General features: G+C 35.4%; 1 protein-coding gene across 3 annotated transcripts in view; it reads left to right on the top strand.

Annotated features, from left to right (window-relative positions):
- Positions 1 to 526: 526 nt before the first annotated feature.
- The window catches only part of LOC131067847 (uncharacterized), a 96507-nt gene continuing 83027 nt past the window's right edge, over positions 527 to 14006 (top strand). The window contains exons 1-3 of one of the 3 annotated variants that reach the window (XM_058003017.2): positions 530 to 971; positions 1058 to 1163; positions 4466 to 4621. In XM_058003017.2, coding sequence (XP_057859000.2) covers positions 1072 to 1163; positions 4466 to 4621 — 248 coding nt within the window. In that variant the 5' untranslated portion in view covers positions 530 to 971; positions 1058 to 1071. Of the gene's footprint in view, positions 1164 to 4465; positions 4622 to 14006 lie in introns of all 3 variants that reach the window. The other 2 variants (XM_058003018.2, XM_058003015.2) reach the window with 2 other exon arrangements.

Consider the following 14006-nt stretch of genomic DNA (forward strand, 5'->3'; position numbering starts at 1 on the left):
ATACTTTAGTTAACTATTGAAATTTAAAAAAAAAATAGATTATTTTTAATTAGAAAGGAAATTTTATACACATCTAAGTTCAAAGTTCAACCTCTAATAAGATTTAAATTTTGGAGGGTCAAACTCTTATTTAAATAAGAGCACCAAAAACTTCACATTCTCATTTTTTAATTTTTTAATTTTTAATTGCTAAATGGTCAAGTTATTATCCCGTAACAAGTAATGACTTGAACAATTCAGGCTATAGGTTGCATATATTCTCTCCAATATAAAAGTATTTTTTTTCCTTTGACTAAAAAGTCAAACTCCCCCTTTAGATAAGTACATATGATTCAAAATGACAGCACAAGCAATAATAAAGGTGAACATTCACCCTATAATTCATCATAATGATATGGTAAAAAAGGAAAGCAGATGAATAAGCAACAATAGTTTGTCTTATTTTAGGCTACTAATCTTCAAATATAAGTGCTTAAAATGCCCTTTTTTGAATGCCTCGGAATATTTTTTTTACCACCAATGTACAACGAGTATTTTAAGAAAAAAGAAGATTGAAAAAACCCTTCTACCATTATACATAGTCAATGTTTCTTCGACTGAATAAAATTTCTCATTTGTAGGAAGAGAACATCATCCTTCGAACATATTATATTAGCTTCTTTAGCTTTGCACATGTTCACTAAACCTAGATTAACAACCAGAATCATAATTTTATTTTAGGACATCCATCCCTAAAAAGGAAAGACTTCCAAATCCCCAACAGAGCGTGAAGTACTTTTTCCTTGCGTGGCCCTTCTTTCATATTTTTAAGCACGAAGCCCAGTTGTTTTCTGTTAAAGTTTGAAAAAACAATCTAACCATCTTTTTCTCACTCACTTCCTCGATCTCCAAAACTGCAGCAACAAACAGCGAGGAAAGAAGCAAAAATTCATATGCGGAGGTTGTGAGGCGGATTGATTGAACATGTGGATGTGGGTATCCAGAATTTAGGTGGATTCATTAACCCATATCCATATATTGATTGTAGTATGAGTTTTTTGGTGGATTTGGATGACAGAGAAAGAAAAGGATATGACGTCATCATCATCACCACCCGAAGGAGAGACTGCCACTGGACAATGGGCCTCAACATCAGCAGGAGAACACCCAAGTGGAAGACACGTGTAAGTTGATTCATATGAACCCACTTCATTTTTGTTTTTGTTATTACCAGAAAAGATAGGCTTTAAAGAGACAAGCATGGACTGTTTCAATGGTAAATGATTTAGATTGAGAGCAGAGAAATGAGATGTTTTTGTGATTCCCCAGTTTTGCATACTTTCAATTAAGTCCATGATTGCTCTCATTTAGGTTATGTCAAAATATTTTTCTTTTCTTAAAGAAGAATGTGGTTTGTGAATTTCTTTACACATATACCCCCTACGCACTCCTTTGCCTCTTTTCTAGTTGGGGTACTCCAAGAATCTGGTTTTAGATTTCCTTTTATTGTTGGGTTATGCAAATAACTCTTTCCAAAATCTTAACACGTTGGCACCTAAAGGGGCAGGTTTGTCCTTGCCAGAAAACAAGCAAACAAGATTGAAATTATGTGATTGTCTACAAATGGTCAAAATAGGTCAGCGGGCCTTCAAAGTAAAGCCGTGATAGTTGCCAATGAAAGGAGTGCCTAATGCGTCTCTTAGGAAACGAAGGAAAAAAAGGTTTACCCAGATCTATGGCAATTATAGTTACAACTTCAGATTTAGTTAAAAGCTAAGATCAAATCTGATTGCCAGTAGTGCCATTCAATCAGAAGGTCTTTTCACTAAAGTATTTTGCTAGTAGTTGGCAGAAAACAAGCGACCAAAAAAAAATGAAGTGAATGTCTACAAATAACTGAATAGATAGAAAGAAAGAAAGATTCTTTTATATTTCACAATACTGGGCAGTCTGTATATGGGTCTACAGATGGTTTATAGTAATATGGGACTACCCGAACTTTTTGTGGGGGGCACCTAACTGTGCTACAGATGAGGTACATACCTTACCCCCTGTGAGATTTGAATTTGTGACCTCTCTTTCAAGAGCACAAGTTCTCCACCACTAGACCAACTCAGACTGTACATTGGATATACATAAATCAATAAGTCAATGAGACTTGGAAGTACATTGGATATACTCCAAAACGTAAAGAGTGCCTAAAGCATCTCCTACCAAGCAAAGTAAAAAAAAAAAGGATTACTGAGATTAGGGAAACAGTAGCTAAGAACTTCAAATATAATTAGCAGCTGGGTTCAAATACGATTGCTTGAGATGCTCTTCAATCAGAAGGGCTCTTGGAATCAATATTATTTTGGACATAGTTTTGTTATGGAAGTTGATGGCTTCTGGATATAACTGTTTTTATTTAAGTCATATCAATGTTTTGGATCACACACCATGATCTTTTGAACCATCATCAAGATAAGAGAGGAAAAATGTGTTCCGGTGATCCATCATTAAGGTAAAAGAGGGAAAACATTTCTGGTGATCCATATCAGGACATTTTAAAAATAAGCAATATTTACATCAATATTTTTTATCCTTGTTCATCATGGAGTGTAATCCAAAGTGTTGATGTAAATAAAGTAAATATATCCAAAGTGTTGACATAAATAAAATATTTAAATAAACATACTTATTTCCAGAAGCTATCAGATCCATACTCATGGATTATGAAAATTTCATGTTTATCAAGTTTTGTTACTGTTCAAAATCAATTAAAATTAAGGAAATTATGAATCTAGTCCTTTATGGTCTTGACTCTTGACGTTGCATTTTACCTCCAATATAGATTTTTCCAGCTGATAAACAATGATAAAAATATTGCTTGGGCCCTTAAGGTATTGAAGTCATGAACAGCAATCCTTTTTTGGCAACTCTCAACCGTACTCATTGATTCAATTATATATCATCTTATCAACAACCAAATATGTGCTTATAGAACTACGATCAAGAGCATTAGCTATGTAACTCAAATTTGAAAATGAAACATCAACAGAATATCAGATTAGGCAGCCTAGTAGAAAATAAGTTTTGAAAAATGTAAATAGTAATCTGTATTATATTAAATGCACTATAAGGAGGCATGTTATACTAGAGGAACTACTCTACAATACAACTATGACGGGAAAATCAATTATCTGTCAAGATTTTTGTTCTGGAAAATGTTGGTAAGATGTTTGGAGTGCCATTGTTTTCAACTATGATACTCAATCATTTCTTAGATGCACTATCAAAAAGGACAGCCTTTGGCATATTTCTGGAAGGGGAAGACATACTGCATATTCTTGTTCTATAATAGATAGAAAATCTCAAGTATTTCTTTTAGGGATAAGTTATCTTGAGGTAATCGATCTCAAGTTAGAAAGAAATTGATGGGAAAGAACCATGACAGGGTAAAAGTTTCATCGCTTAATTTGTAGTTGTGTATCGTGTGGGACATTTATATCCTTTTTGTGTGGATTATTAAAAGGTGACATTCATATCCTCTAATACTGAATAAAATATATATCTTTGGATCAAGCATGAAATTGGAGGCCATGAAACCCAAGAACACATCTTATTGTGAGTGTTATGTAGCTTCGCAGCACAAATTCTTTTGAACACTGTTTCTTACCAACACAGTTATTCATGAAAAGTTATGTTGGTTTCTTTGCATGCTGAGTTCTCAGTGTGGTGAGTGTTGCTATTCACTATTTACTGTAGCCCCATGCTTGTGTTATTTTGTTCCGTAATGGGTGCCATTTTTATGATCAATTTGTCGAGATCACTGTTTTGGAACTCTTGAAAATGTTTTTGGTTGGATTTGGATGTATGAGTGCTAGACATATATTTTGTAACGAGTAATTTTAAGACCATTCTGTTATGATCCTTTTGCAATCTTTGGTGAACACCAAATTTGTTTAGCACATGTTGTCTTTCTTCTATCGTGAGTTGATTAATAATTTAATATCAATGGGCATTGCCTAGACAATTCTGTTTGACTTCTTTCACAAGGCTGTCATTGAGCTGCAATTAAGACTTTGCATGTACACGATTACAAATACAATTTGTAGGCTGTTGATACTTGTTTCCTTCGAGTACTTTTTCTATATGCCATTGTAAATTTCTTGAATCGAGTTTCATGTTACAATTTGGAAAATGCAATGCTGTGGTTTGTGCTGAATTTCTATAGCAGGGCATCATTTATTTGAGTTATGATATCCTTCTTAATGTTCATTCTAATGATTAAATCGTTGTTTTTATTTGCCCATTACGTGACAGAAATGTCTAAGGTATCATTCTTTGCTCTTTCGCTTTGTGTCATAAAGTTATTTGTTGTTAAAATAATGTTTTATTTCACACTTTTGACATATCAGTCATCTTTGCCTTCACCGGGCAAAGCATAACCTATCATTTTATTTTTACATGTTTTTTAACATATCATTTGTCTTTTACTTTGCAGGGGAGATAATGTTCTAAGGTTGGTAGCATGGAGGGAAATATCACCTCGTGTAAAGCGGCCTCTTAAGAAATTATGGGGTGAGACAGCCAGATGGACTGTCAGTAGCTGTAGATCAAGATATGAATTGGTGGATGCAAAACATGGCCTCATTCAATGGTAATTTCTTAACTCGTTATCGAATCCCTTAGCATCCATCCCTTGTGCATCTCTATGTTCTTCAAACATTTCTAGATGCTTAACATCAATTCATATTTCTACCCATCTCTATGATTAAAATGCAGCTTAACCCTGTACGAACTTGGGTTTTTCTATAGTTTTTGTCCCAACAATGAGGAAGGATTGGACAATAAGGGTTACCCAGGCTATTGATTTTTGCCAAAAGGTGTTAAAAATTATAACAGGAATAAACTTATACATCTGATCTTTTTAAAGAAAAGATCATACATCTATAATAGAAATGAAATTTGGAGTCTCAGCTTTACTAGAGAAAATTCATCTGCAATTGGATTTTCAGCTTGGGACTAGTTTTTGGATTTATCCAAAAAGCAACAATGTTATTTTGGCTTGGTCTTACCTAAACCAATCCTGTCTGTATATCACATGGAGTTTTTAGAAATTAAGTTGAATATATACTAACTTTTGCAGTTTCTCCATGCAATGTGGTCATATGAGGATAGGGCAACGTGCTTTTTCTAGAAAATGAGCCCTTATGTATGAAAGATTGGACCACTAAAGTCAGTGAATTCTCCAATAGGATACTGCTTTTAAATATCAATAAATATTAAATAAATCTTGGTTTTATTGACAGTGCCACCAGCTTTACTGCTCGGACTACCATCCCCTTTCCTTTTTTATTGCTGAGATATTCTACTTGGGCTTATGTTTCCTTTGGCTGCCCATTACTGTGTCTAGCATGGAATTGATTTGCATGAATAAATATATCAGATGGAGAGCTTTCGAGGAAAACTGTATATATCTGACCAAACTAAAAGGCCTCTGATGCTTACTGCTTTTTGGCTGCCCATTACTGTGTCTAGCATGGAATTGGTTTGCATGAATAAATATATCAGATGGAGAGCTTTCGATGAAAACTGTAGATATCTGACCAAACTAAAAGGCCTCTGATGCTTACTGCTCTAAGCCAAATCTTTTCATATTGTTCTGTTTCACACAATTCCTGGTTTGATAGTTATGTGGAGATGTGCAATGCTTCCAGTTGCTATTGTTGAGGGTGGGTCAGCCTTTATTGCAGATGTTCAAATCCAAAGGCTTCCTGGTTTGATAGTAATGTGGAGATGTGCAATACTTCCAGTTGCTATTTTTGAGAGTGGGTCAGCCTTCATTGCAGATGTTCAAATCCAAAGGATGGCCTTGACTAATAACTATTTAAGCTTATATGGTGGTCAGCAGTTGCTTTAATAAGCCTCAGATGTTGCTTTTGCCCTTTGCTTCCATCTTATGAAGATTTCTTAGGATGCTTTACATGAAAAAATATTCTTACTGAATTCATTTCAAACAAAACCAATATATATATAAAAGCTATAATCTGAGTTGTTTGGTTGTCAATCATCTCCAATGCCAGTTTGATTAGTGGAAAGACCTCCTTGAACAGCCTTAGCACACTGAAAAAATTCCAATGTCTCTTTTGTTTAGTCAGATATACATATGCTAAAAATGATTATCTTAAAGCATCTAAATGGGTTTGTCTCATAAAGATTTTCTAGAGTTTGTTGCTTTAAATACTGTAGCAATGATCACAATCAAATAAATGTTTCTGTTGAATTAGACATTTCTCTCTGATTAGATCAGAAGGGATTTCAGGAATTGAAAGCAAAAATGACGGAATGCATGAAGGAGGAGAAGGGAGGAAAGTTGCAGATTATCTGAAGAGCCAATTTTGTCTTGTTAATGGGTAATTAGAAGATCTTTTCAATGACTAAGTGGCCTTGAAATCTGGCAGCATTCAATTTGTAATTGAGACTTCTTAAGTGACAAGATGTGGCCTTGATAATCACTATAAGATGAAAATGCTGCAACGTGTTTAGTCTTGTAACCAAAATATTCTGCAACTAATATCATAATTTTTAAAATGTCGTAACTGAATCTTTGATAGACCTGAAAAGCTGTTGCACATGCTTTTAGCAACATAACTATGATTTTGCATGCCTATTTTGTATGGAATTCCAAAAGCAAAAGCTATGGAAAGTTGCACCTAGATAAGGAAAGGATATTTTTCTTCCATTATGCTAAAAATAAAATATAAAGCCATAACCTACAACCATTTTTTTTCCTCGTCGATTAGATCCCCTTATAACAGATAATCCAATTTAGCAATTTCACATGTGTGCAAATCCTGACAGCCAAAAAAGTCTCTTTTATTTAACAGAAGTACAAGAAACAAAAACAGGGGTAGACCCAACCCTCGAAAATGGTAATCACAACAATCTTTGCTAAAGACTTATTTTCTGTATTGATAAGAACTCAGGAATTACATTGAAGAAAATCAACAGAGAGAATAGATGCAAACAGCAAAGAAAACAAGTGAAATAACTGCCAAAGCTGATCCTGTATGCTCTTTATTAGCACATTTTAAATAGATTTACAAGGTTGATAGGTGCTGGATTGAGGAAGTCGAGCACATGCAAACTACCTTTGAACTGGGCAATCAAAATCCTCCTCAGTTAGAATGGTTTAGCTGCAGCCAATGAGAATTTGGTGAGAATCCAAGCGTACATAATACATACAGTGATGGAGATAAGAATGGAGTTCAAATTTAATTATAAGAATGATTTTAATCATTCTGCATTGCTGAGAGAAAGTTGCTCCTAATTTCTACATGATACTTGGAAACTTAATACAGAAGCTGTGTCTGTGCCAGAGAAGTTTGTTTGCTTATTGCATTTGTTGTGAGTCCAGATGCTTCTTGAAAATTCAGGATGGTAGGCTTGAGTTCAATGATTCGAACTACTCAAAGTATGATGGTTTGTACTTTATACTAGCTGAGCTATATCACGTCAACAATATCATGGATGTCAAGCTGAGCCAGATTATCTAGATGATAGCTATGCCAACTTGAGGATTGGTGAAAGGTGATCTCGTAGGCTTCAACTTGTGATGTTGTTTGTTGTAAAACCCGTTCTTATCCTAGAACCCATACCCAATCACCAATTAGGGAGAATGAGGGACTCAGTGCCAGTCATCAAGTACCTTGAACTTTGTTTAGGTTTGTTGGAGTCCTAAAGCATGGCCAAATTTCATGTAGAAGCTTTGTCTTACTCCTAGTTTTGGTGAGACATATTTGGAGTTGGAAGAGAAACGAGGGTCTCATATGATACAAAAGGTGGAAAGTCATAATAGACATTTAAAGGAGAAGGCCCCATTGCGATATGGTTAGGCAGTTTAAGGTGGAGGAGCTGAAAGAATCTCGTATAGTGCCAAAGTTTGGAAGCCATAATAAACTATGGAAAGAGAATGCCTCTTTGGGATATGGTTAGTTGGATTGTAGCTGCGATGAGCGATATGCATTTAGTTGCCCCAATGCTTATTCCATTAATGATAGATGCAAAGAGCATGGAATTAGTTGTGATTGACAACCTCAGTTTGGTCATTAGTTGTAGATGAAATTAAGTGGAGAAGCATTGTTGGCAACCAAAAAGCTTTGTAAATTACCTGCAAATGTGCTTAGAGAAATGTAGCAACTTGTGGAGTATAAACTTTATTTTCTGGTCATGCTTGCTTTGTGTTGAGTAGGCCACTAATGAAGTCCATAGAAATAGATTCCCATGGTCAAATAGGTAATGAGTAATGGAGCATACAATTCAATCTTTCAGTTGGAAGGCCTAGACTAACTAAAAAAAGCACCAATGGTATGTATTCCTTAACCTACTTTAACATAGGAGGCTTATCAAAGGAGTGATAAATATGTTGAAAGCTATTTTGCATGCCAAAATATTCTCGGGAAGAGCATTATTGAGCATTGTTGAGTAGAATTTGATGAGAGCGGTTGTCGGGACCACAAAGTGAAGTGAACTTGTACTCTAACCTATTCCTCGACTTATAATCAAGTTATGGTGTTTGGTTGACTACCATGGGTTATTGCTGTAGGAGCTGGATTGTGAATTCCCACATCCTAGAATCACTTGCAAGACAAAATAACCTTCTGCAAGAGAGAAAATGGCAAGGATAGCTTGCTTGATTATGATGCTTGAATGATTGATTGAATGTGAAATGTACAATGAGATGCCTTGCTTATAAAGACAAGGTTGAGACATATGATTAGAGAAGATTATGACATGTGCCTTATCCTATGTTGTGAGACAACTAGCTTGACAATTATTAAATGACCCAAGACCCCAAATATAAAATGTCAAAAGATAAGATCTTATGACAACTAACACCTTCTAGGAAGATTTCCTAGGACCTAAGTAGACTTAAGTATGTAAATAGGACCTACTAGTGAACTAGATAGGTAAAATACCTTTTTCACACCAACACCCTCCATAAGTGCAACTTAGGGAGTAGTAGATTATTATGCAAATGATGCAAAGATGAAGATGATTATTGGCCCCAGCTACTAGGACATGCTAGGTACCCATTTACAATGCAATCTCTCACAAACAGAGAAAAGGAGAAAACCCATTGGGACAAAACTCCTCTCCAAAAGAGAGAAAAGATACAATCAAGTAATGAAATATGGAGGATCCAATGATACCCCCCAATGACTATATCCATCACAAAATTACAATGAATTACCTCTAAATTACCTTTGCATAGGAAGGAAAGAAGAGAGACTACGGAGCCCCCTCGTAATGAGATAAGTTGCTACAAAGAAACATTGGAAACACACTAAGGTAAACTCTATGATGCAGGATCACCCATGGTGGATGGGAGATTCAAATTTGAATTTGGCATATTCTTCCTCAAATTTGGAATATTCCTTTTTGGGTATGGGAAAGAGGAGTTATAACTTTTGACAACTCACAAATTGACTCTTAAAAGATAGTTTTTCAATGGGCACCCAAGAATGAGTTATTGGGTAGTTTCTATTTCAGGATCCTGTTGAGTGGAGTTGACAAAGCATCCAAAAGCTTTGAAGGTAATTTCTAATTTGGGAAGATTCCTTTCCCTTGTCTGGGCATGACTTTTGGGAAGGTTTCCAAATAGTATTTTTAGTAACTATGGTGGTTTAAAGACAAGTTTCAACATTCATTTTAGGATGCTCATTTTCAGATTTTTGGGAATTTTGATAAGAAGAAGAAATTTGCCTCTGAAGAAATTGCAGGTTTGAAGATGGAGAAATACAATTATGGTTAGATTTCGGGCTTAAGATATGAAGCCATGTTGAATCTTGTTGCAGGTTGACGGTTAAGAAGCCAGTTTTGCAGCATGATGCATAAGGGGTAGAAGTGTTTTGGCTTGTAATTTCTTCTAGTTATTGTGACTGATTTTATCAGTTTTGTATCTGATTTTGGAGTGTTATTTGAAGCCTATAAAACTGCCATGCATTTATTTGCAGATTTACTATGTAATTTGTTCATTTCCTAAACATCTAGGTAAGATCAATGAGAAGTGCTTTGCTGATTTTCTGCATTTATTTGCATATTTGAGTTGCATTTTGTATGTGTTTTGGGTTAGGAGAATACCCATATCATATTTTAAGTCAAAACTTTAGATGATTTGCATGTGTGGTTCTCAGTTGGGATTTTCAGCCCTTCATTAGTGGTATCAGAGTGGGAGTTCCTGAGTGTGTAGGTAGAAGCGATGATGTGAGGCAGTTTGCAAGTTGCAGTTGGGGGGTAGGGGAAGACCGGAAGTTTGTTTGTAGGTGAAGCTGCCAAAAAAATTAATGTTTGTCATCTCCAAAAGTGCAGAAATAATTGATGTAATGCATCCCATTCTGCTTTAGATTGTGGTTCTTGAAATTCATTTTGATGTAAGGCTGATTTGTTTAAAATGTGGTTTACAATAATATTTGTGAATATTGTAAGAGAGTTTTGTAAACAGATCGCCAAATGTGAGGCAATTTACATAAGGTGTAAGAGGGTTTTGTAAGTAGATTGTCGAATGTGAGGCAGTTTACATGTGTAGAACTTGAGGGTTTTCAAAAAATTTGTGTTGTTGATGCTTTGTAAGGCCTTGAGTATGGAAAAGAGAAAGAGGGGATAAGCACAAATATTTATGACTTTAACTCATGAAACATTTCAAATTACCTTGGGTGTTTGATACAAGAGCATCCTTGGTGGATGGGAGATTCAAATTTGAATTTGGCATATTCTTCCTCAAATTTGGAATATTCTTTTTTGGGCATGGGAAAAAGGAGTTTTGACTTCTGAAAACTCACAAATTCACTCCTAAAAGATAGTTGTTCAAATGGATTTTTAGTAACTATGGTCGTTAAAAGACAAGTTTCAACATTCATTTTAGGATTCCCATTTTTAGATTTTTGGGGAAGTTTGAAGAAGAAGAAGAAGTAGATTGCAGGTTTCAGGATGCATGAGGAGAAGAAGTGTTGAAGTTGCAGTTGCGGGGTAGGGGAAGATCTCACGTTTATTTGTAGGTGAAGCTATCATTAAACTTCATGTTTGTCATCTCCAGAAGTGCAGAAATAATTGATGTAATGCAGCCCATGCTGCTGTAGATTGTGGTTCTTGAAACCCATTTTGATGTAATGTTGATTTGAGGCCATTTCCCTGAATTTGAATAGAAGTTTCTTGTTTGAAACTTATTATTTCAAGTTGTTTTCTGATTTGCAGCATTTTAATTCATGATAATTTTTAGTTTGAATGTGGGTGGCTTGGTTAGGATTTTCCCCCCTACATCACTCTAGAACCTTAATTATAGCATCAAAGACAAGATTCTGAAGCTTGGAAACACTAAAGACTCATGATTGTTGGAGCAACAACATTGGAATCCAATGATGCAACAAAGATGATTAACTTTGTGCCAAGGAACATTGGAAAACCCTTTGATGTAGCAACACAAGAATTTGGTTGAAGATATAGGAGATTGATAGATGATCTCGAATTAAAATGAAGTGCATTGATCAAAACAAAACCTTCACAAGTGACATGATGTCCAAGTAATGCTCTAGGATACCCATAGGACAAGAATTGAAATAAAAGATAACCTTGGGCTGAATTTGGAAAAAGTACATGGATGGTATGGAGGAGATCCTCAATACCTTTCCAACGCCGCAAGAATTGCAAAAAATGGAGATTGTGGCAACAAGTTACAAGCTTGGGAGCCAAAAATGAAGATCCGACTTAAAACAACAATAAGTGGCACGAAACAATAAAACCTACAAAAATTACTTGCTTTATTGGAAAATAACTCGTTTTCGAAAAATTGACTCCATATACAAAAGTTATAAATATTTTCTCAATGAGGGTAAAATTGCCAAAAAAGAATTTTTTTTGGCATGCGGAGACTAGCCCTTGGCGCCCATGGGACCAACCCCTCTATTGGTGCAAAAAACAACCCTACCACCCCACCATCGACAAAGCGATGTATGGGTGGTGGGTGTGGTGGTGCCTTGGCGGCAGCGTTCGCACATGTTGTTTAGGGAAATAAGCCCTCCACATGATAGGAAGTGATCGGGCGATGTTTGCAATATAACCAGGCCTTTAAAAACAAGTGCTAAAAAATTCCCACGGTGATCAAACAATTTTTAATAATAAAAAAACGAAAATTAAAATCGCAAGTATTCTCCAGCACTTGTGATAAGATGAGTACTTCTAATGCTTCCCATTGCCAGTGGAAGGAACCACACCGTAGAGCCCCGCTGAAGATTTTACATTATTTGATGATGAGTCGGTAGGGTCAGAAAAGCTGGCAGGGGACAAAAGATGTTTATTTTGAGATGCAAATGAAAGGTTGGCATTTGGAATTCTCTTTTGTCAATTGGCCTTCACCTTCAATACAAGTTGGAAAACATGCTTTAAGTGAAGTGATGTTGAAGAGCTCTAACTTCTTAAGATGAAAAAAAACACTATTACAAACATGATATGGCGATGATTGGATTGATCTGTTACTGTTGAACTGATTGTGCAAATGCCTGACAAGATTGAGCTGTTGTTCCTAATACGCTTTGTTGTACCCAGAAGGATAAAAGTGCTTTTGGATAGCCTCTTGTCTTGAAGATTGCTCAAGTGGCAATATCTGGCCTTTTTTTTGGAAGCTGGGCATGTGATTCACACTAGGTGAGTGCTTGATTGTTCATATCTACATCAACAATCATATTGCAGTGTGGCTCTGTGAAGATCATATATGTCTTGAAGTATGTCTCAAGACTGTGAATTCAAGAATTCAACAATCTCTGCTAATTTTGTTATTAAGGAATGGATATCTGGTGTTTAATTTGAGAGTAGGCCGGGCAATTGGAATGGCACTCAGAATAGAGATGGGAAGGTGGCTCTTGACATATGGGTTGGTGGAACATGCTGGTTGCCTGCTGCATAAATTTGAGTTGAATCTCATTTTTCTGCTGTCATTGATTATATATATCTTGTTAGAGAAAAGGCAACACATTGGCTTTCTAGATCAACCTTTAGGGACATGAAGGCATTTCAGGACACTGCTTATAACATTTTAATGTTGTTTGTTTTATATAAATGAAAGAAATGGTTCAAGAATTCAAAGCACATATTCCAAAGCCGCACAACAACACCAAGTAAAGCAACATTTTTTTGTGTGCTTGGGAGTTTTCATTTCCAAATAATAATGAGAAAAATACAATGTAAGGGAAGGATAATATCTTAATTCTTTTAGAGTCTTAGACATACAGTAACCCATACTTCTCCAAAAGAGAATTATAATAAAAAGTGTTCCCCTCTAATGATTATACTTCAATAATTGATTATCAACCTTTTGAAAGCATCAGAATAATCTCCAGTGATGAAGTTAAGTAAAAGATAAAAACCAAAACCTGGATAGAAAGTCTTTAGAACGACTCTCCTAAAAGTTGCAGATATTTCATTCTAATTTTCACCATGACATAAAAGGGGAAATATTATAAACCTAACCAATCTTATCTATGGATAATGCTTACATCAAGTATAATCAACTTGATTGGCAGAAGGCATTTGTGTTATCTGAATGGCAGATGACAGTGTAATCAGGAGCAGGCAATGCTGGATTCCATGAATTAGGGAGGAGTTCTGATGAGATAGTGCTGAACACACTAGTTCTTCTTAAATGCAGATGATCTCTAGACCATAAGATCTGTCAATCCTTAAAATCTATCTTGTTACCACAATGAGGCACCAGAGGAGAGGGCCGCTCAGGTGCGAGTTTGGTATAAATGCCTGTATGCATATCAACTCATGCCAGACACAGTTTATATATATCAGCACCGCATATGTGCTAGATGCAGCTCAACACACTGGGTACTCTAGGCACACACCCCTTTAAAATAATTAAATAAACAATAAAACAGTAAAATAATAAAAAACATGTTAAAATTGTAAAAGCTAAAATTGAAAAATAATTATGAAGGCTTCAAATCACAACCCTAACTTTATTTAATATCTAGATATTTTTATTT

The sequence above is a fragment of the Cryptomeria japonica genome, chromosome 8 (genome assembly GCF_030272615.1).
Source record: "Cryptomeria japonica chromosome 8, Sugi_1.0, whole genome shotgun sequence".
In the NCBI taxonomy this organism is placed as follows: Eukaryota; Viridiplantae; Streptophyta; class Pinopsida; order Cupressales; family Cupressaceae; genus Cryptomeria; species Cryptomeria japonica.